General features: G+C 46.7%; 1 protein-coding gene across 1 annotated transcript in view; it reads right to left on the bottom strand.

The window, feature by feature from the left end:
• Positions 1 to 11,142, bottom strand: part of LOC116989174 (apoptosis-inducing factor 3-like) — a 44,419-nt gene extending 33,277 nt beyond the window's left edge. The window contains exons 1-4 of the mRNA XM_033046399.1: positions 11,127 to 11,142; positions 8,742 to 8,856; positions 4,464 to 4,573; positions 612 to 721 (exon numbers count right to left, since the gene is read on the bottom strand). Of these exons, the coding sequence (XP_032902290.1) occupies positions 612 to 721; positions 4,464 to 4,573; positions 8,742 to 8,856; positions 11,127 to 11,142 (351 nt within the window). The remainder of the gene's footprint in view (positions 1 to 611; positions 722 to 4,463; positions 4,574 to 8,741; positions 8,857 to 11,126) is intronic.
• Between the last annotated feature and the right edge of the window lie 9,398 nt (positions 11,143 to 20,540).

Here is a 20,540-nt window from a genome sequence, read left to right on the forward strand (position 1 = left end):
TGTGGAATTGGGCTGTGTTTACTCTGCTGTGTCTTTCAGAGGCACACGATGTATATTTGTTATAAGACCATTTGGAAGAAGGAAAAGTGTGAAAGTGCCTTCTGCAATAAACAAAACATCAAATGAAAATTCTGTATGTAAGTAGATTAGTTTATTGAGCGATCTCCTAGAATGCCCCCTGTAATCACTGTATTTTTGGCGCTCTTAAGGGCCTGTCCCACTGTACGAGGTAATTCAAGTTCTCCTGAGTTTCCCCTGATTCGAACTCGGAGAATTACGGTAATAGCCGCTCGTAGATACTCAGGGCTCTCGTGGACATTTTTCAACATGTTGAAAAAACATCACGAGCTTACCGCGTTTCCCGAGTACCTGCCGTTAGCGTTACGAGCCGCTAAGAGACGTCCCGAGCTCTGACGTACCCGCTACGTACATTCTACGTGCTTACCACGAGTTTGATTTTTTTTTAAACTCGGGAGAGCTCTTGGGTAAACTCGTATAGTGGGACAGGTCCTTTAAATAGTCTTGTTGCCTTACCCGATCTTTGAGTTGCGTTTTAAAGTTTTCTTTAACAAGGCAGAAACAATGAATCATCAGAATGATCTAAATGTTACCTGATAGGACTGCACGCCATCAAGAGTAGGGTACTCTTCGATATCTCCTGTTTTTATATTAAAACAAGCTCCGTGTCTAGGACATCGAACTTTGCCATTTGAGAGAACTCCTGGGGAGAGGGGAAGATTGAAGACCCGTTTTACTGTGTATACAGTATACAGCTGATACAGAGAAAGGCAGGTGGGAAATTAAATACTTAGTTTGCCATTAATCATCCGCTTATCGTCACGTGAAGTGAAAAGCTTTTATTTCAAAACTTAAAATATGCATAAGCAATAATTTGTAGGGAAGATGCTGGTTTAAACCAAAGATAGACACAAAATGCTGGAGTAACTCAGCGGGACAGGCAGCATCTCCGGGGAGAAGGAATGGGTGCCTTCTTCAGACCCTTCTTCAGACCCTTCGTCAAACAATCATTTACCCGTTTGGTTCAACAGAAACGTGTGACTCGGGGCAGAAGGTTATGCGATATGGATTCTGCAGTTCCTCAAATGAAGCGGTGACATTTGACATGAGAGTTTAACAGAATGTATTGAAGGGAAGCGACGGTATTCCTTTCTCAGCCAGTATCATTTCAAAGACACAGTTCCCTTTCTGTTGAAACTAGCTGTTGTGCCAGCTCTTGTTGTAGTTGCTTGGGGTTCCACTTGGGGTGACACAGCGTAGAGTTGCTGTCTTACAGCGCCAGAGATCCAGGTTCGATCCCGACTACGGGTGCTGTCTGTACGGAGTTTGTACGTTGTCCCCGTGACCTGCGAGGCTTTTCCCTGGGTTCCTCCCACTCTCCAGAGATGTGCAGGTTTGTCGGTTAATTCCCTTTGGTAAAAATTGTAAATTGTCCCTGGTGTGTAAGATAGTGTTAGTGAGCGGGGATCGCTGGTCGGAGCGGACTCGGTGGACTGAATGTCCTGTTCCCCGTGCTGTATCTCTAAATGAAACTAAACCGACCGCGTACTTTGATACGTGGAACAGAAAAGCAAACAAAGTTTTCCTGAGAGTGAAAATGCAGCAGTCTTTGTCACAAGGAAGTTAACGCCTGTAGCAAACCGTTGTGAAAAGTGCTCCCTGTGGATCTGTCCACGTTCACCAATAGTGCCAACGTTGGGTGGACCGTATTCTTTAGAAGAATGGTCCCAACTCGCAACGTCACCCATCCATGTTATCCAGAGATTCTGCCTGACCCGCTGAATTACTCCAGAGCTCTGTGTCATTTTTTTGTAAACCAGCATCTGCAGTTCCTTGTTCCAACATCTAACAATATTAGTTGCTTGGGTGGCCAGTACTTTGATGAAGTGCAACAGGCAAGAAACAAACTGTGGACACAAGGAACTGCAAGCGCTGGTTTATTTTTTTAAAAGATACAAAGTGCTGGACTAACTCAACAGATCAGGCAGTACCGCTGGAGAACGTGGATAGGCGACGTTTCGGGGTGGGATTTTTCTTCAGACTGATTGTGGGGGTGGGGGTGGGGGGGGGGGGAAGACAGCTATATGAGGAGTGGGATCAGGACAAATTTTGACAAGTCAGAGGTGGATACTGGTGAGGGGGGGGGTGATTTGGACAAAGACCAGAAATGAAAAGACATCGAGCACGAGATAAGGATAGAAGAGGCACGACGTGTAAAGCTGGAGGAAAGGAATACAGGTGAGAGGGGACAGGGGAGAATGGGAGGAAAGGGAAAGGGAGAAATGGATGTGTCTCCCAGTGGGGCACGGGAAGAAAAAAAAAGAGGAGGTTGTATCTTGTGTTTCCAATTGCAAATGTGCAGTTCAATTGAACTATTTGGCCAAGACTCAAAATATCAAATTAAACGAGATCTCTGCAACTATTGGTATTGTACTGAACAAAAAAAACAAAATGCGAGAGAAACTCAGCAGGTCAGGCAGCATCTGTGGAGGGAATGGACAGGGGACACGTGTCATCGGTTCAAGAACCATATGTGCCCGGTTGCATTTGTAGAAATTCACCTCGAATATTTTCATGACCTCCGGAAATAGCAAATTTTAGCATGCACTGAAAACGATTGCTGCATACAAATATTTAAAGCAGTATTTATGAATCACACTGTGTCAGATGATGAGTTGTAGGTGGGTCATGGGATGCCTAACAAACAGCCCATTGCATAGCGTGTGAAGACAGTTCACTCCGTAAACACAATCTGTTTACGGAGCAAAGGAATATGCAGCAACTTCTCCTGATAAGGTTTTCTGCGGTATGTTTTTTCATACAAATTATGTGTTGAAAATCGAACCCAGTTACATAACCCTTTTTCACACAAAGGGTGGTGGTGGGTGCATGTAACGAGCTGCCAGACGAGGTAGTCGAGGCAGAGTCTATCCCAACGTTTAAGAAACATAGAAACAGTTGGACAGATGCATGGATAGGACGGGTTTGGAGGGATATGGGCCAAACGCAGGCAGGTGGGACTAATGTAGCTGGGACATGTTTGCTGGTACAGTGTAGGCAATAGACAATAGACAATTGGTGCAGGAGTAGGCCATTCAGCCCTTCGAGCCAGCACTGCCATTCAATGTGATCATGGCTAATCATCCACAATCAGTACCCAGTTCCTGCCTTCCCCTCCATATCCCTTGACTCCGCTATCTTTAAGAGCCCGATCTAGCTCTCTTTTGAAAGTATCCAGAGAACCGGCCTCCACCGCCCTCTGAGGCAGAGAATTCCACAGACTTACAACTTTCCGTGTGAAAAAGTGTTTCTTCATCTCCGTTCTAAATGGCTTACCCCTTATTCTTAAACTGTGGCCCCTGGATCTGGACTCCCCCAACATCGGGAACATGTCCCTATAAACATTTCCTATCCATGTACCCGTCCATGTGTCTTTGAAATCCAGTCACTGGAATATTTCCCTTGCTTTTGACACAGTCAGAAGGAGGTGTTGGCTTGTGGTGTAGAGGTGTGTGTGCTAATTGGAATTTCCAAAGCTAGAGTTTATTACTATTAAGGTTTTGATATAATTGGTTCCGTCTGCTTATTATTTGGAGCTTCCTCGTCACTTTCCTCTGGGGGTTGAGGGGAGCGGAAGAGTTTAGAAACTCGCACAGAGGATTTTGAAGACAAAGTTACCCTTTTTAAAATCAAGGTATATCTTTCCAGAGAAAGACACAAAGAGTTGGAGTAAAGGTGGAGGGGTAGCACGGCCCTCATATGCTGAGAGAATGGGGCGGCTGGGCTTGTATACTCAGAAGGATGAGAGGGATTCTTATTGAAACATATAAGATTATTAAGGGTTTGGACACGCTAGAGGCAGGAAACATGTTCCCGATGTTGGGGGAGTCCAGAACCACTGGCCACCGTTTAAGAATAAGGGGTAAGCCATTTAGAACAGAGACGAGGAAACACTTTTTCTCACAAAGAGTTGTGAGTCTGTGGAATTCTCTGCCTCAGAGGGCGGTGGAGGCCAGCTCTCTGGATACTTTCAAGAGAGAGCTAGATAGGGCTCTTAAAGATAGAGGAGTCAGGGGATATGGGGAGAAGGCAGGAACGGGGTACTGATTGGGGATGATCAGCCATGATCACATTGAATGGCGGTGCTGGCTCGAAGGGCCAAATGGCCTAATCCTGCTGCTATTGTCTATTGTCTAAACTCAAGTACAATAGATGGAGCAAAGGGGAAGACACAGAGTACAGAATATAGTTCCGCGCACCAGTTCGTTAGACCTTTAGAGGGATATTGGCAAATGGGACGAGCTTAGATGGAGCACCTTGGTCGGCATGGATGAGTTGGGCCGAAGGTCTTGTTTGACTTTGCGACCATACGTCTGTCACCAAGTGACTTAGTTCATAAGTCACAGCAATGAGCAATTTAACATGTATGAAACACAGCGTTTTACCTTTGACCAATGGAGCTCCCAGATGGGCACATAAGTGACCTATGGCACTGAATTCCCCATTGCTTTTGATAACCAGCATTTTGTGATTTTCTACTTCAAATTCTCGCATCCTGCACGGAACAAAAGATTAATGACAAGAAATAGTATTTAATTTCATACAAAAAAATGAATACTAAGATTTTGGAAAAATCCAACAACCCCCACAATTAAAATGTGGATTACAGAAATGTCTGAGACCTTACACTTGGAAAAAATGAGATATGTCTTAATTGACAAACCAGAATTATTTGTTAGAATATGGTCTCCATTTATTGATTTTTTTAAAGAGGTAAATTGGTTCAACATAGAAGCTGGACTGAAACCCGAGCTCAGGATTGGATGAATAACTACACCATATAATCTACGGACCTAACTCCAAAACTGTTATTGGTAATTTTCTTTGTTTGTTTTTTTGTTTTTTTTCTTTCTCTCCCTTTTCTTTTTCTCTTTTTTTTTCTCTTTATCCCTTCCTTTCTATTAGTTTATAGATCTTTCTTTACAGTTCTATCCCTTAAAAAAATCTATAAAAGGAACAGAAGCTTTGTATGAATGTAGTTGATAAACAAACCATGTTGCTATTAAGTGCTTGCGCTTCTAATAAAAATATATATTAAAAAAAAAAATTTCATTCAAAAGAAGCAATATTAGTTACCAGGCATCACATCACTTCTGGCTTAAATCTCCGTTCTGTCATCTCAAATTAATTAGATTGTTGGCTGGAATAATTCTAAGTAGTTTTAGTTGGTGCTACTTTTGAAAACAAAACACAACTCATACAGGCTATTACAAATAAATTAACATCTAGGTGTATGTGTTGAAGGATGTTGCCAGGGCTAAAGGGCCTGAGCTATAGGGAGAGGTTCAAGTTCAAGTAAGTTTATTGTCATGTGTCCCTGTATAGGACAATGAAATTCTTGCTTTGCTTAAGCACACAGAAAATAGTAGGCATTTACTACAAAACAGATAAATGTGTCCATATACCATGATATAAATATATACACACATGAATAAATAAACTGGTAGTGCAAATAACAGAAAGTGGTTGCTAATAATCAGAGTTTTGTCCGAGCCAGGTTTAATAGCCTGATGGCTGAGGGGAAGTAGCTATTCCTGAACCTGGTTGTTGCAGTCTTCAGGCTCCTGTACCTTCTACCTGAAGGTAGCAGGGAGATCAGTGTGTGGCCGGGATGGTGTGGGTCTTTGATGATACTGCCAGCCTTTTTGAGGCAGCGACTGCGATATATCCCCTCGATGGAAGGAAGGTCAGAGCCGATGATGGACTGGGCAGTGTTTACTACTTTTTGTAGTCTTTTCCTCTCCAGGGCGCTCAAATTTCCGAACCAAGCCATGATGCAACCGGTCAGCGTGCTCTCGACTGTGCACCTGTAGAAGTTAGAGAGAGGCTTCCTTGACAATCCGACTCTCCGTAATCTTCTCAGGAAGTAGAGGCGCTGATGAGCTTTTTTGATAATTGCGTTCGTGTTCTCGGACCAGGAAAGATCTTCAGAGATGTGCACCCCCAGGAATTTGAAGTTCTTGACCCTTTCAACCATCGACCCGTTGATATAAATGGGGCTGTGGGTCCCCCTCCTGCTCCTTCCAAAGTCCACAATCAGTTCCTTGGTTTTGCTGGTGTTCAGGGCCAGGTTATTGCGCTGGCACCATATGGACAGTTGCTCGATCTCTCTTCTGTACTCTGACTCATCCCCATCAGTGATACGCCCCACAATAGTGGTGTCGTCAGCGAACTTGATGATGGAGTTCGCACTGTGGTTCGCTACGCAGTCATGGGTATAGAGTGAGTACAGCAGGGGGCTGAGCACGCAGCCTTGAGGTGCTCCCGTGCTGATTGTTATTGAGGCTGACATATTTCCACCAATACGAACAGACTGTGGTCTGTGGACGAGGAAGTCGAGGATCCAGTTGCAGAGGGATGCGCAGAGACCCAGTTCTGCGAGTTTGGTAACCAGTTTGGAGGGGATGATTGTGTTAAATGCCGAGCTGTAATCAATGAATAACAGCCTGACATATGAGTTTTTGTTGTCCAAGTGGTCCAGTGCGGAGTGGAGGGCCAGCGAGATCGCATCCACCGTTGATCTGTTGTGGCGGTACGCGAACTGCAGTGGGTCCAGGTTTTTGTCGATGTAGGAGTTGATTTGCTCCATGATCAACCTCTCAAAGCACTTCATCACCACCGGCGGTAGTGCCACTGGTCGATAGTCATTGAGGCACGTCACCTTACTCTTCTTGGGCACCGGTATAATTGATGCCCTTTTAAAGCAGGTGGGGACCTCAGACCTCAGAAGTGAGAGGTTGAAAATGTCCGTAAAAACTCCCGCCAGTTGGTCCGCACAGGTTTTTAGAACACGGCCGGGTATACCATCAGGTCCAGGTGCTTTTCGGGGGTTCACCCCTCTGAAGGATTTCCTGACATCGGCCTCTGTGACTGAGACTGAAATGCCATCACAGCGAATGGGGGATCGGGAAGGCACATCAGTATTCTCCCTGTCAAAGCGTGCGTAAAACGCATTGAGCTCGTCAGGGAGTGATGTTACACCGGCATTCGAGCTGCCTCCTGGTTTTGCCTTGTAGGAGGTGATTGCATTCAGACCCTGCCACAGCTGCCGAACATCTGTCTCGTCCTCCAGTTTGGAGCAGAAGTCCCTTTTGGCCTTTTTGATGGCCTTACCAAGGTCGTATCTGGTCTTCATGTAGGCCATTGTATCGTTGGATGTGAATGCCCTGTGTCTGGACTTCAGGAGAGTGCGGATCTCAAAGTTCATCCGAGGTTGAGTAGGCTAGGTCTCTTGCCCAGAGTAAGGGGAATCGAGGACCAGAGGACATTGGTTCAAGGTGAAAGGGAAAAGATTGAATAGGAATCTGAGGGGTAACTTTTTCACACAAAGGGTGGTGGGTGTATGGAACAAGCTACCAGAGGAGGTAGTTGAGGCTGGAACTATCCCAACGTTTAAGAAGCAGTTAGTCAGGTACATGGATAGGACAAGTTTGGAGAGATATGGACCAAATGCAGGCAGGTGGGACACGTGTAGCTGGGACATGTTGGCCGTTGTGGGCAAATTGGGCCTGAAGGGCCTGTTTCCACACTGTATCACTCTGTGACTGATGATTTGTAAGAGAGCGTCGTGATTTGGTGGTTCAGTGAATATAAAGAAAAATATGTGGCATTTGTATTTCTTGGAGATACTTTTTTATGAATAATGTATAATTTTCAATTAACATCAATAAGAAACACACAGAAAAGTAGCCAATAACTCTGGCCGCTGCAGGTTCGATCATCTCAGCTCATAGTATTATCTCCACAATAGCTCGGGTTGTGTTGCTGCCTCACAGCGCCAGAGACCCGGGTTCGATCCTGACCACGGGTGCTTGTCTGTACGTTCTCCCCGTGACCTGCGTGGGTTTTCTCCGAGATCTTTGATTTCCTCCCACACTCCAAAGACCTACAGTTTTGTAGGTTAATTGGCTTGCGTCAAATTGTCCCTCGCGTGTGTGGGATAGAGTCAGTGTGCGGGGATCGCTGGTCGGCGCGGACTCGGTAGGCCGAAGGGCCTGTTTCCGTGCTGTATCTCTAAAGTAAACTAAACTAAATAATAATTAAATCCTGTCAACTATTTTGATAGATCTTTGAGTAGAAAAGCATTAATGTTTTGACAAGATAGACACAAAATGCTGGAGTAATAATAATAATAATAATATATTTTATTGTCATTGCACATAAGCGCAACGAGATTTGGTTTGCAGCTTCCAACCGATGTCATAACTTAAATAACTAATAAAATTTAGATTTAGATTTCACGACCATTTTTACCCGTGGCCATTTTTCATCAGGCTAGAAAAAACGCCCCGACCTACATGATGCCACGAGTTCCTACGACTAGCATCACGACCTACCTACGACCTACCTACGATCTCGTGACGACCATGCTGCGAGTATGAGTCACGGGCAAACTCGGCAGAGGTCGTGAATTAGGTCGTGAACGTGGGACAGGCCCTTAACTCAGCGGGACAGGCAGCAACTCTGGAGAGAAGGAGTGGGTGACGTTTCGGGTTGAGACCCGTCTTATCGAAACGTCACCCACTCCTTGTTTCCAGAGATGCTGCCTGTCCTGCTGAGTTACTCCAGCAGTTTGTGTCTAACTTCGATTTAAACCAGCATCTGCAGTTCCTTCCTACACAATGTTTTGACAACCACAGTTAAAATATTAGACTCGCACTTACTCTCCTTCGTTCATATCATTTACAGCACAAATCTGTTTTTCAATTAGCGGCTCGTCCTCATTCCTCTTTTGTTCGTGTTTGTGACAACTTTGATCAGGAGGAAGGAGAAGATTAACTGTATTGGGGAAAATAAAAATTTTACGAGTTCGCCTCAGAAATATTTTGAACACAAAACAAATAAGACTATTTACTTAAATTATAAAATGTATATGTTTCTATAAGATTCCCTCTCATCCTCCTAAATTCTAGTGAACCTACGCTGCACTCCCTCAATAGCAAGAATGTCCTTCCTCAAATTAGGAGACCAAAACTGCACACAATACTCCAGGCGCAGTCTCACCAGGGCCCCGTACAACTGCAGTAGGACCACCTTGCCCTCATCCTTCTAAGCTCCAGTGAATACAAGCCTAGTCTTTTCAATCTTTCCTCATATGACAGTCCCGCCATCCCAGGGATCAATCTCGTGAACCTACGCTGCACTGCCTCAATCACATGGATGCCTTCCTCAAATTAGGGGACCAAAACTGCACTCAATACCAAAATAGGATCTTTGCTCAATACTCCAGATGCGGTCTCACCAGAGCCCTATGCAACTGCAGAAGAACCTCTCTACTCCTATACTGAAATCCTCTTGTTATGAACTCTCTCTTGAATACATCCTGTAAATTGGTACGTTTAGGAGTTTAGATCGTGCTGCCTTTGAGAGGGTGGTCAAGATTGAGGAGATTGTTTTAAGAACTTGTCAGAGAGCGCGGAGAATTCCTGCTGTGAAATTTGTTTGTAAAAGAATGTCATTGTTCTATCTGGGACATATGACAATAAAACACTCTTGACTCTTGGTGTAAATTACTACTAACAACCTCTGAACCACTTCCCAGGATTTGCTCACAGAGAGACCATTAAAGGGCCTGTCCCACTTGGCGATTTTTTCGGCGACTGCCAGCATCATTGACGGACGTATCAGGTCACCGAAAAATTTGCGGCGTGACGCGGCGGTGACGGCGTATCGACGGGCGATGTTTCCTCAAGTGTCGCAACATTTTTTTTGTCACCGCTGGATTTTGAAATGTTCAAAATCATTTGGCGACACCAATATGACGCCGGCAGTCGCCGAAAAAATCGCCAAGTGGGACAGGCCCTTAAAAGCGTTGGGGATTTAACCTCAGAGTATTTATTAAGAATGAAAACTATCTCTTGCCTAAATAAAAATTAAGACGACAGATGGCACAATGGGCTAAGTGTTCGGCTGGCAACCGGAAGGTAGCTGGTTCGAATCCCGCTTGGAGTGCATACTGTCGTTGTGTCCTTGGGCAAGACACTTCACCCACCTTTGCCTGTGTGTGTGGATGTAATTATGTGAAGCACTTTGGGGTCAATGCAAGTTGACTAAAAATGTGCTATATAAATAAAGAAATTATTAATTATTCTTGTATTGTCCAGGACCAACCTCCCATGAATCCAGCTCCAACTCCGCCCCCAGGACGAAGCCAGCCTTGTATATGTATTTCACACAGTCTGAGAGTTTTAGACCTGTCTTTGTTCAGTTTTTGCACTTCTTCCAAGAACGGCAAACCGATTATATAACGTTGAGAAGCAAGAGATTGCAACCTACGCCTTATTCGTGGCTTTGTGTTTGATCATTAATCAGTTCCCTCCTAATGCAAACAATTCATTGAATAAAATAATGAACCATTGATAACTGTAAATTTCATTTCCTTTCACTTAAAGCACAAGGGACTGCAGAAGCGGGAATCTTAAGCAAGAAATAAACTGTTGGGGAACTCAACAGGTCAGGCAGCATCTATGGAGGGAGATGTAGAGATAGCATTTCGGGACGGGACCCTTCTTCTGATTGATGGAATAATTTAATTCAGTTTAGTTTAGTTTAGAGATGCAGCGTGGAAAACAAACCCTTCGGCCCTTCGAGACTGCGCCAACCAGCGATCACCCCGCACACTAGCGCGCAAGGGGAAACTTACAATTCTTACAGGCCAATTAACCTACAAACCTGTACATCTTTGGAGTGTGGGAGGAAACTGGAGCATCCGGAGATAGCCCATGAAGTCACGGGGAGAACGTACAAACTCCGTATGGGCAGCACCCGTAATTAGAGTCTCTGGTGCTGCTGCGCCACTGTGACCATCCAGGGGTAGGAACGAGGTGGAGTTGGGGGCAACGTTAGGCAGATAAGCAAATGCAGGCAGATGGGGGGGGGGGGGGGATGCTGGTGACTGGCAGATGGGTGGAGTAAATGACAAAGGCTAGAGGTAGGAAGAGGACAAAAGGGAGCCAGATAAGAGCAGGTGAGTCCAGGCAACCATTTCCCTGCTTGGTCAAACCAGACCTGCTAACCATTGTAACTCCCCTTCCCTCTCCCATACTGACCTTTCAGTCCTTCCATTGCCAATAGCAAATTGGAAGAACAGCGCCTCATATTAAGTAACTTGCAACCCAACTGTGTGAACCCAATGGTATTAGTTCTCCAGATCTGAAGGTCTGAAGAAGGGCCTCGACCCAAAACGTCGCCCATTCATTTTCTCCAGAGATGCTGCCTCACCCGCTGAGTTACTCCAGCATTTTGTGTCTACCTTCAGTTCACCAATTTCAAGTAATTCCCCTCCCCTTTTCCCACCCCAGAAGCACAGATTTCTCCCACCATCTCCCAATCACCCTGTTCCTTTCCCACCCTCTTACGCTCCACCCACCCATCCCTCTCATCTCCAAGTATCTTGTGTCCCTAACTAATTATTAAAACACACACACACACACATGAGGCTTCTCCTGGTAAATGTACACATTGAACCTTATTTTACTGCATTCCAGTGTGCACCTTAGTCTGAGCCGCTCATCGTGAATCTATGATGTTTCATGTTGATTACATGCGCTCGCAGTTTGACGAGGAGCAGGTTTTCTGAGCCCCTTTTCCCCCCCCGCGGGTGTGTGTAGGGCAAGTCAGTTAGGTACCTGGTCTGGATTTCCCCAGCCCCATGCTGTGAAGGCGAGGGAGGCAGTGCTCGGAGTCCCCAAGTCAGGCTCCGAGCCCCGCAGTGCAGCGACCCAAGCAGCCGGGCTCCGAGCAGCGAGAACGCGGTGGCGGCTCCACCCTCAGTGTCAACAATCGGCCGACGGTCCCCGTCACCAAGGGACCGCTGATGTCACTGTGGTCGCCACCAAAGTCGCCCCCCACACCGTGCACCCCCCCCCCCCCCCCCCCATCCACCTTGCAACTTCTCATCACCTCAAAACCCCAAAGTTGCCTTTTAGACCCAAGTCTAAAAATGTTAAAGGAGGAACAGCACCCAATGCGTAGGAAGGAACTGCAGATTGCTGGTTTGCACTGAAGATGGACACAAAATGCTGGGGTAACTCGGTGGGACAGGCAGCAGCATCTCTGGAGGCAAAACAATATCGACCTGAAACGTCACCGTTCCATAGATGCTGCCTCACCCGCTGAGTTTCTCCAGCATTTTTTGTCCACTTAAGATAACAATGAATATATTTCAACTATATTTTCCTTGAACCTCGTCTCTTTTGATGTCTCGTTTTCACACCTTACCCTTCCTTATCTCTGTGTCTCCCTCTCCCCTGACTCTCAGTCTGAAGAAGGGTCTGGACCCAGAACATCACCCACTCCTTCTATCCAGAGGTGCTGCCTGTCCCGTAAGTCCCAATGATAGACACAAAGTGCTGGAGTAACTCAGCAGGTCAGGCAGCGTCTCTGGAGGAAAAGAAATAGGAGTCGCTTCAGGTCGAGACCTATCTTCGGTTTAGTTTAGAGGTAAAGCGTGGAAACAGGCCCTTCGGCCCACCGAGTCCCCGCTGACCAGCGATCCCCACACACTAAAGGGCCTGTCCCACTTGGGCGTCATTTGCGCGTCACGCAGATGGCACGGAAAGATTTTGTGCATCCCAAAATCACTGCCTACATCACCACGCATCACGTGCGCGACACGACGCTCATGTCGTGCGTCGTAACGCGTAAATTATGTCACGTAAATTACGAGCAAATGATGCCCATGTGGGACAGGCCCTTAACACTATCCTGCACACACCAGGGACTATTTACAATTTTACCAAGCCAATGACCCTACAAACCTGTACGTCTTTGGAGTCGCATCTCCAGAGATGCTGCCTGACCCGCTGAGTAAGTCCAGCATTTTGGGTCTGCCTTCGGTGCAAACCAGCATCTGCAGTTGCTTCCTGCACACCTCAAATTCCACTTGGGTGCCTGGAGTTGCTCCAGCATTTTATGTTCCGCTGGAGATTCCAGCATCGGCAGTTCCATGAGACAGCAAGACATAGGAGAAGAATTAGGCCATTCAGCCCATGGAGTCTGCTACCATCAGCGAGAGATCTATTTTTAACACCATTCTCCTGCCATTTCTCACGTAACCTGTGGTGCCCTTCCCAATCAAGGACCTATCTATCTCCGATTTAAAAATACCCGCTTTAAAACGTTCCTGGTGACTTCTGTAAATTATTCGTCTTCCCAAAGTTAGATACCTTCGGTAGAGTTGCTGCCTCAGAGCACCAAAGACCCGGGTTCGTGCCTGATTACGGGTGCTGCCTGTACTGATCATCCAAAATCAGTACCCCATTCCTGCTTTTTCCCCATGTCCCTTGATTCCTTTAGCCTTTAGAGCTAAATCTGACTCTCTCCTGAAAACATCCAGTGAATTGGCCTCCATTGCCTTCCATGGCAGAGAATTCCACAGATTCACAACTCTCTGGGTGAAAATGGGTATATAGGTCAAGCTGCCAGAGGAGGTAGTCGAGGGAGTTACAATGACAGTATGTAAAAGACACTTGGACAGGTACATTGATAGGGAAGGTTTAGAGGGAAATGGGTCTCATGCAGGCGCTGTGACAATCGACAATAGACAATAGACAATAGGTGGAGGAGTAGGCCATTTGGCCCTTTGAGCCAGCACCGCCATTCACTGTGATCATGGCTGGTCATCCACAATCAGTACCCCGTTCCTGCCCTCTTCCCCATATCCCCTGATTTTTAAGAGCCCTATCTAGCTTTCTCTTGAAAGTATCCAGAGAACCGGCCTCCACCGCCCTCTGAGGCCCAGAATTCCACAGACTCACAACTCTCTGTGGGGAAAAAGTGTTTCCTCGTCTCCATTCTAAATGGCTTGCTCCTTATTCTTAAACTGTGGCCCCTGGTTCTCGACTCCCCCAACATCAGGAACATGTTTCCTGCCTCTAGCGTGTCCAAGCCCTTAGCAATCTTATATGTTTCCAATGTGAGAAGGTGGCTCTACCAACTGCGCATTGTGCCGTCTTATTCTTGTGAGTCTCCACCAGCCAAAATGTGGTCATAGATATCGGTCTGTTTGGTGGGGAACTCACCCCCGCACCTGCAGGCGAGAGGGAGAATATTCTTCCACCACGAGAGGAATTCAATCAGAAAGGTAGACACAAAATGCTGAAGTTACTCAGCGGGTCAGGCAGCATCTCTGCAGGGAAAGAATGGGTGACATTTGGGGTCGAGGCCCTTCTTCAGACTAGTATGGGTAAAGGGAAACGAGGGATAAAGACGATGATGTAGAGAGTCTGAAGAAGGGTCTCGACCCGAAATGTCACCCATTCCGTCTCTCCAGAGATGCTTCCTGTCCCGCTGAGTTACTCCAGCTTTTTATGTCTATCTTCGATTTCAACCAGCATCTGCAGTTCCTTCTTACACATGATGTAGAGAGATCCTTCCTGCACATTTTAGTTCTGAACTAGGGAAATTACATGTCAGATTGTTTTAGAAAGAACTGCAGATGTTGGAAAAATTGAAGGTAGATAAAAATGCTGGAGGAACTCAGTGGGTTTGGCAGCATCTATGGAGCGAAGGAATAGGTGACGTTTCGGGTTGAGATCCTTCTTCAGACTGATGCGACCCTCACATCAGTCTGAAGAAGGGTCTCGACCCGAAACGTCATCTATTCCTTCGTTCCATAGATGCTGCCTCACCCACTGAGTTTCTCCAGCATTTTTGACATGTCAGATTAGTCAGACTAATTGAAAATTGCAAAAAATGACCTGTTATGTGTTTCCAGCAATTTTATTCAGGTTATCTATTCCTGTTCCTTTTTCTTTAGTTTAGTTTAGTTTATTATTGTCACGTGTACCGAGGTACAGTGAAAAGCTTTTTTTTTGCATGCTATCCAGTCAGTTAAAATACTCTGCATGATAACAATCAATCCGTCCAAGTATACAGGTACAGTATAAGGGAAATAACATTTAGTGCAAGATAAAATCCAATAAAGTCCGATTAAAGATAGTCCGAGAGTCTTCAATGAGGTAGATGGGAGGTCAGGTCTGCTCTCTCGCTGGTGGTAGGATGGTTCAGTTGCCTGATAACAGCTGGGAAGAAACCAAAGATCCTATAGCGGAGCAAGATAGACCACTCCTGCTAAATGCAATGAGCCGACGTGTAGTACGCAACGGAGCTGAACGTGGGCCTTTTTTTCATTCATTTCAGTAAACCGACCCGACCCGACCCGACCCGACTCGCCGTGTAGTCAACGTTACGGGGGAACAGTTTGTGTTAATAAATTAAAATTCTGAAAAGGAGAAGATTTTTACCAAATAACTTCTATTTTTACAAGGATGTTTCCGTAACCGGCTTCCGTCTCCGCACTAGTATCTTTGCTCCGCTGTGGCGGGATCTTTGGTGCGGAGACGGAAGCCGGTTACGGAAATGGGGCCGAAAATTACCCATGAATCTGCCCATGACCGTACTACGTCTTTTTCGTCGAGTGATCGATCTTGCTCGCTGTAGGATCTTTGGAAGAAACTGTCCCTGACTCTGGAGGTGTGCATTTTCACAGTTTTGTACCTCTTGCCGGAGAGGGGGGGGGGGGGGGGGGGGGGGGGGGGGGGGGGAGAGGGAATGACTGGGGTGAGACTAGTCCTTGATTTTGCTGGTGCTCATATGTCTGTCAGCACAAGCATACATGGAGCAACAGAGACAAAGATACAGAACAGAACACCGGGCTGCATGGTGGTGCAGCGGTAGAGTTGCTGCCTGGCAGTGCCAGAGACCTGGGTTAGATCCTGGCTACGGGTGCTGTCTGTACGGAGTTTGCACGTTCTTTCCGTGACCGTGTGGGTATTCTCCGAGTTCTCCGGTGTCCTCCCACACTCCAAAGGCCTACAGGTTTGTAAGTTAATTGGCTTGGTATAAATGTAAAATTGTCCCTCGTGTGTGTAGGATAGTGTTAGTGTGCGGGGATCGCTGGTCGGTGCGGACTCGGTGGGCCGAAGGGCCTGTTTCTCCAAACTAAACTACGGCTAATGGACAGCGAATGTGGACGGAGCGGGAGATATTGACGCAGGTGAAGTAACAACAACAGCTGAGACCATTTGCTGGGGTCTCCAAGTTACACGATGATCATACAGAGAAGGGCAGATGTAACTGGTCATGCATGTTCCTACTTTGCATTGGTTATCAGATGATAACTGAACCTCTCTACATTGTGGGCGTTATTGTACATCTTTTCCAAACTGTGTACAAAATGTTCATGCTTCAATCAGGTCGTCGCCCTTGAGGTGAATGACCCTGCAGCAGGTAAAGTAAATTTGCTCAGTGAAGCTGTGTGTGCACTCCTGTGCGTTGGCCTCTTATTGATCTTGATTCACTTCATATCAGTACAAGCAGCATACATAGTGGCGCAGCTGGTAGAGCTGCTTCCTCACAACACCAGAGACCAGAGTTCAAGCCTAACCTGAGGTGCTGTCTGGGTGCAGTTTGCATGTTCTTCCTGCGACTGCTTGGGTTTACTCTGGGCGTTCTGGTTTCTTCCCACACCGTAAAGGGTATTCATTAGATCATAAGTGATAGGAGCAGGCCATTCGGCCCATCAAGTCTACTCCGCCAGCCAATCATGGCTGAACTGTATGTCCCTCCCAACCCCATTCTCCTGCCTTCTCCCCATAACCCCTGACACCCGTACTAATCAAGAATCTATCGATCTCTGCCTTAAAAATATCCATTGACTTGGCCTCGCAAAGAATTCCACAGATTCACCACCTTCTGACTCAATAAATTCCTCCTCATTTCTTTCCTAACAGAATGTCCTTTAATTCTGAGGCTATGACCTCTAGTCCTAGATTCTCCTACTAGTGGAAACATCCTCTCCACATCCACTCTATCCAGGCCTTTCACTATTCTGTACTTTTCAATGAGGTCCCCCCTCATTGTTCTAAACTCCAGTGAGTACAGGCCCAGTGCCGTCAAACGCTCATCATATGTTGACCTTTTAATTTCTTGGATTATTGGAATATTCGAGTATTGGAATATTGTGAGGAAGGATGTGCTGGCTCTGGAGAGGGTCCAGAGGAGGTTTACAAGAACGATCCCAGGAATGAGTGGGTTAACATTTGATTAGCGTTTGACGGCACTGGGCCTGTACTCGCTGGGGTTTAGAAGGATGAGGGACAAGGAACCTCATAGAAGCTTACTGAATAGTGAAAGGCCTGGATAGAGTGGATGTGGAGAGGATGTTTTTCCACTAGTGTGAGAGTCTAGGACCAGAGGCCGTAGCCTCAGAATTAAAGGACATTCTTTTAGGAAGGAGATTAAGAGAAATGTCATTAAATCTCTGGAATTTTTTTGCCACAGAAGGCTGTGGAGGCTTTCAATTGATATTTTTAAGGCAAAGAGAGATTGATTCTTGATTAGTACGGGTGTCAGGGGTTATGGGGAGAAGGCAGGAGAATGGGGTTGAGAGGGAGTGGTAGATCAGCCATGATTGAATGGAGGAGTGGATTTGATGGGCCGAATGGCCAAATTCTGCTCCTATTACATATGAGCCCATGAAGATGTAGGTTTGTAGGCCAGCTGGCCTCAGTAAATTGGCACTAGTGTGCAGGGAGGTGGGATAACGTAGAACTGGTGTGAACGGGTGATTGATGGTCGGAGTGGCCTCGGTGGGCGGAAGGCTCCATTTTCATGCTGTATCTTTCAAATCCATTTTTAAAAAGATCTATTGACTATACTCAAGGATTGAGGCGTGAACCTCAAATACTGCAATTAAGAAGTTTCTGCTGGATTTGTAGTTTCCCTGGTTCCATGCACAGATATGGAGTGAAACGACACCTAGAGTATATGTGCGCATCTCTTTGAAAAAGACCAGACTTTTTCATTTATAATACTTCTTTTAAAATAGTGCAGCAGCATAATTTGAGCTGCACAGAGTTTGTGCAGCAATTGAGGCACGGTGGCACAGCAGTAGAATTGCCGCCTCACAGCGCCAGAGATCCAGGTTTAATCCTACCTATGGGCGCTGTCTGTACGGAGTTTGTGCGTTCTCCCCGTGACCATGTGGGTTTTCTCCGGGTGCTCCGGTTTCCTCCCACACTCCAAAGGCGTACAGTTTTGTAGGTTCATTGGCTTCAGTAAATTGTCTCTTGTGTGTGTGGGATAGTGTTAGTGTGCGGGGATCGCTGGTCGGCGCGGACTCGGTGGGTCGAAGGGCCTGTTTCCGCGCCGTATCTCTAAGCTAAAACTACATTTGAGAAGATCTCAAGTTGTTTTGGGTTCATTTTCCAACATGTGTGTGATAAACAGTGACTAGGATATTAGTAGAAGCAAAAAGGATGCAGAAAGCGTGTTGGTATTGGCAGTCACAGATAAACATGCAAAATCCATACTGACAAGACCCAAGGTCACGATCAAACCCGAGTCCCTGGCGCTGTAAGTGCTGGAAGGCAAAAACTCTACCGCTGTGCCACTGTGCTACCCCTATTGTGGTATATACGTGTGTCGGAAGGAACTGCAGATGACACAAAATTCTGGAGTAAACTCAGCAGTACAGGCAGCATCTCTGGAGTTTCGACCCAAAACGTCACCCATTCCTTCTCTCCAGAGATGGTATATATTTGTGTTCTGTTGTATATGTGACAGTTCTTGACTCGTGACAATCCTACAGCTCTGAAGATTATGGAGTTTGTTTGATTGCACTGTGTACTTTGGTCTTTCACTGTTATGATCTGGTTACTAGGTGTTACTGATGATTAATTAATTGTATTATTGATTTTTACTGTGTTAATGGACCCGCAGAGCAGGAGCAAGTCAGAATTGCGCCGTTGCGTTGCCAGGGCATGTGGCAATTAAACGTTCTTGAAGGGATTGAAATGGCAAAGTATGCAATGTAGAAACAAGGGAACTGCAGAAGGACACAAAAAGCTGGAGTAACTCAGCGGGACAGACAGCATCACTGGAGAAAAGGAATAGACGACGTTTCGGGTTTAAACGCTTCTTCAGATTGGTGACGTTTCGGGTCGAGACCCTTCTCCAGACTAAGGCCTCAGATGCTGGTTTCCACAAAAGGACACAAAGTGCTGGAGTAACTCAGCAGGTCAGGCAACATCTCTGGAGAACATTTTTTTTTTTTTTTTTTTTTTTAATTTCAAAATAGACTTTATTCAGGTGATAAATATATACAAAACATGAACCGTGCGAAAAATTCATCCGACTTTTTCGGAGGCTAGACAAATTGTTCAACACAGTCTATATACAAATTTCACAATTCTGTTCCCCACCCTTGCCACACATCCCTGGAGAAGATGGATACGTGACGTTTCAGGTCGGGATCCTTCTTCAGACTGACTATAGGGGGCGGTGGGGACGAAAGTTGGAGGAGGGGAGAGGGCGGACAAAGTGTAGCAGGTAACAGCTGGACATAGGTGAGGGGGAGGGGGGGTTGATAGGCAGATGGCTGGAACAACGGCCTGTGATAAAATCAGGAGGTGTGAGACAGACGGTTTGAAGAGTTGCAAATTGTGAAGCCAGAGGAAAGAATGCAGGATGAGGAGGGGGATCATGGAAATAGGTGCAAATCCAACTGGAGCACGAGAGGGGAGAAAGGGTGGGCGAGGAGGGGGGGGGGGGGGGGGGTTGGAGGTTACCTAAAATTTGAGAATTCAGTGTTCATGCTGTGGTGTTGTAAGCTCCCCAAGGGGACTATGAGGTGGCAGAGTTATTGGTTCAATACTGTCAACAGGTGTCAGTGTAGCCTGCAGTGAGACCGGCTGCTCTCTGTTTCTCACTGGTAAATCTCAACACAAAAGGAACGTAATCTGGAGCTTTGAAACAGCGGGAAAGATGCTGCCTCGGCAGCGGGAGCGGTGGCGTGGGGAGGGGGGAGGGGAGAGGAGAGGAGGGTAGAAGGGAGGGGGAGGTGGAGAGGAGAGGAGAGGGGAGGAGGGAAGAGGGGGGGTGGGGGAGCTGGAGAGGGGAGGAGGAGGGGAAAGAGCGGAGGGGGAAGGGGGAAGGGGAGGGGGAAGATGACAGTGGCATCACCACAGGGTGCTTGGAGATGCGAAGCCACCCCACACACAACATGGACATGTCAACCTGTGTAGGAAGGAACTGCAGATGCTCCCAAGATAGACCCAACAAGCTGGAGTAACTCAGTGGGACAGGCAGCGTCTCTGGAGAGAAGGAATGGGTTACCTTTAGGGTCGAGACCCTTCTACAGACGACATGGCAACCTGCCTGGTGGTAAATATGTTTCCCTTTCAGGACCAAGTGGGGAGGGAGACTTCCCTCGATCGATCTTATTTTCTCTTTCACTCTTCAGAAACTTGTGATCTCTGGACTGGGGGAGGGAGGGAGGGAGGGAGGGAGGTGGTTTCCATCGGGAATGGGTGTGTGCTCGGCGGGCGGGGAGATAGAGAGTTCGCTGTGTCTCTCCCGGGGACGTCCTCTCGTCCAGTGAGTGAGTGAGTGAGTGAGTGAGGGGGTGGGGGAGGGAGAGAGGTAGGGGAGAGAGAGAAAGGAGAGAGTGGGGGGAGAGA

This window comes from Amblyraja radiata, chromosome 28 (assembly GCF_010909765.2).
Source record: "Amblyraja radiata isolate CabotCenter1 chromosome 28, sAmbRad1.1.pri, whole genome shotgun sequence".
Classification (NCBI taxonomy): domain Eukaryota; kingdom Metazoa; phylum Chordata; class Chondrichthyes; order Rajiformes; family Rajidae; genus Amblyraja; species Amblyraja radiata.